The following is a 2,133-nucleotide window of genomic DNA, read 5'->3' as shown; positions in this document are numbered from 1 at the left end:
AGCGACGAAAGAACCTCACACGAAGTCTCCACCAAGACTGGCTCCGACACAACCTCGCCATCTTCCAGCCCCTCCCATTGGAATAGTTCAGCCGACACACCAACATGGCCAACGGAGGCCGGCGAACTTTTCTGTGTCGGTGGTGGTGCCAGCATACTAAGTATCGGCTCCACAGGAGCCTGTCTCGGTTCCTGACCCAATGTTTCAGTAGGAACCCGAGATACGACCCTCCAGGCCTTCGTTTGGCCTGTGTCCCGGCCCAAACTTGGGCCCCACGAACCCGAGTTTTGTGGCCCATTCTTATGGCCCGTTACTCGGCCCAGTTCAGACTTCATCACTGCCTTACCTTTCACGCAGCGTTTCAAATAACCAATTTCCTCTAACACTACACCCACTTTTTCCTCTAAGCCAACCAGCATCCTCAGAATATTTTCCTCATTCAACCCCAACAACCCACTTCCTTCACCCTCTTGTCTCTGTACAACCTCTGAAATGGGCACATCTGACATCATAGCATTGATGGCTCGAGGCACTACCTTCTTCTAAAGCACCTCACTGTACGATGGAACGCCCCCACCATCTCCTCTGTTCATCTTCAAGTTATCTGCTTGAACAACACAAAGTGCTCTGGTTCTCTTGCACAAACCAGAAGATGCATGGAGTTCCATTAATGTATCACCGAAATTTCTCCACCCCTCCCCCTTCCTACCTTCCGGCACAACAATCAAACCTCTCCTCTTATCACGACCAAACTCCAAGAGAGACATGAAATTGCCATTGTAATTATGTCCCTTCCGTACCATTAGCACCGTGTCTCCTATTCTACGAGTTCTCAGAAACTCATGAACACCCTTTGATACTGCACACTCCCTCACCATAGCACCCAGCCACCCCATAGGTTCATTATCTAAGGCTATGTATTTCACAACACGGTGACTACTTTCTATGATTTTCCACCACCTATGATTTTCCTTCCTAAACTCGAAAAACTTCTGATCAATGAAAACCTCTTTACAACTCTTCATCTATTCCAACCCACAACGAAATCCCAAAGCTAAACAATGATTCGTTAATCTTCACACATAGCTGAAGCCATTAACGAATCACCTCCAACATCAAAGAAAAGTCAGAACAAAAAAGAAAAAACAAAGAAAGTGGAAAACTTGTACGGAGATAAACTTTCTATTTTTCTCTGAGTATTTTTCTCGGAGAGATGGGGAAATTTCAGTTACTTGTGATATTTTTCTGAGGTAAAAGGGAAATATGGCGTGTTTTGACATATTTGGCTCGGAAAAAACAAGACCATAAGGTATCCTCCATTAGTAGTTTCATGCAAATTTCATAAACAAAGATTTTTGGACATCCTGCAAATTACGGAATCCCATGCCCCCTTCAGTCGTCAGAAGACACAATTTATCCGAAGACTTCCAATGTTTTTTTGGTTTACCATCTTTCACACCCCAGAAAAAATTACTCAGACTTCTAGTAATACGTTTAAACATCGACAAAGGCACATCCACAGTGGCAAGCAAATGCACAGGTAGGCTCATAAGCACCTGACGCAATAGCAAAACCCGAGCACCATTCAGCAACATTTTATTTTTCCAGCCCTCTATCCTTGCCTTTATTTTCTCAACTATTTCCTCAAGGTGCACAGCTTTCAAGCAGCCAGCTAAGATGGGAACGCCTAAATACTTAAAAGGTAGATTTCCTTCCACAAACCTCGTACTTCTCAATAACCTTCATCTTCTAGCAGTACCAATATATTTAGAAAAAATAATGGAGGATTTAGAGGCGCTAACCTTTTGTCCGAACCACCTTTCATAAACATTAAGGATCTTTGAAATTGCCCTAATAGTAGAATTACTCCCATTTGCGAATATTACTATGTCGTCAGCATAGAGTAAATGTGAAATAATTGGAGATTGTTGAGGTTGAGTAAGAGCCCCAATCCTTTTTTGCAGAACCTACTGTTTAATCAAGTGAGAGAGTATTTCTTCGACAGTGATGAAGAGGTAAGGTGAAAGTGGATCGCCCTGTCTCAATCTTCGCCCACTTTGAAAAAAACCCTTAGGCACTCCATTCATAACCACCGAAAACCAAGATTGGGACACACAAGTTTTAATCAAACCC

At 43.3% G+C, this 2,133-nt stretch overlaps 1 protein-coding gene across 1 annotated transcript; it reads right to left on the bottom strand.

The window, feature by feature from the left end:
• Nucleotides 1-542: 542 nt before the first annotated feature.
• Nucleotides 543-1,025, bottom strand: LOC118347975 (transcription factor Pur-alpha 1-like). The gene has a single exon (XM_035688684.1). The coding sequence runs from the start codon at nt 1,023-1,025 to the stop codon at nt 543-545; it is 483 nt and encodes a 160-aa protein (XP_035544577.1).
• Nucleotides 1,026-2,133: the final 1,108 nt, after the last annotated feature.

This window comes from Juglans regia, chromosome 3, assembly GCF_001411555.2.
Source record: "Juglans regia cultivar Chandler chromosome 3, Walnut 2.0, whole genome shotgun sequence".
NCBI classification, from domain to species: Eukaryota; Viridiplantae; Streptophyta; class Magnoliopsida; order Fagales; family Juglandaceae; genus Juglans; species Juglans regia.
Note: the sequence above shows the minus strand (reverse complement) of the source record. Positions and strands in the feature narration are given on the sequence as shown.

Coding starts and splice junctions, on each gene's coding strand:
- LOC118347975 (XM_035688684.1), bottom strand. CDS start 1,025: ATGAAGAGTTGTAAAGAGGTTTTCATTGATCAGAAGTTTTTCGAGTTT.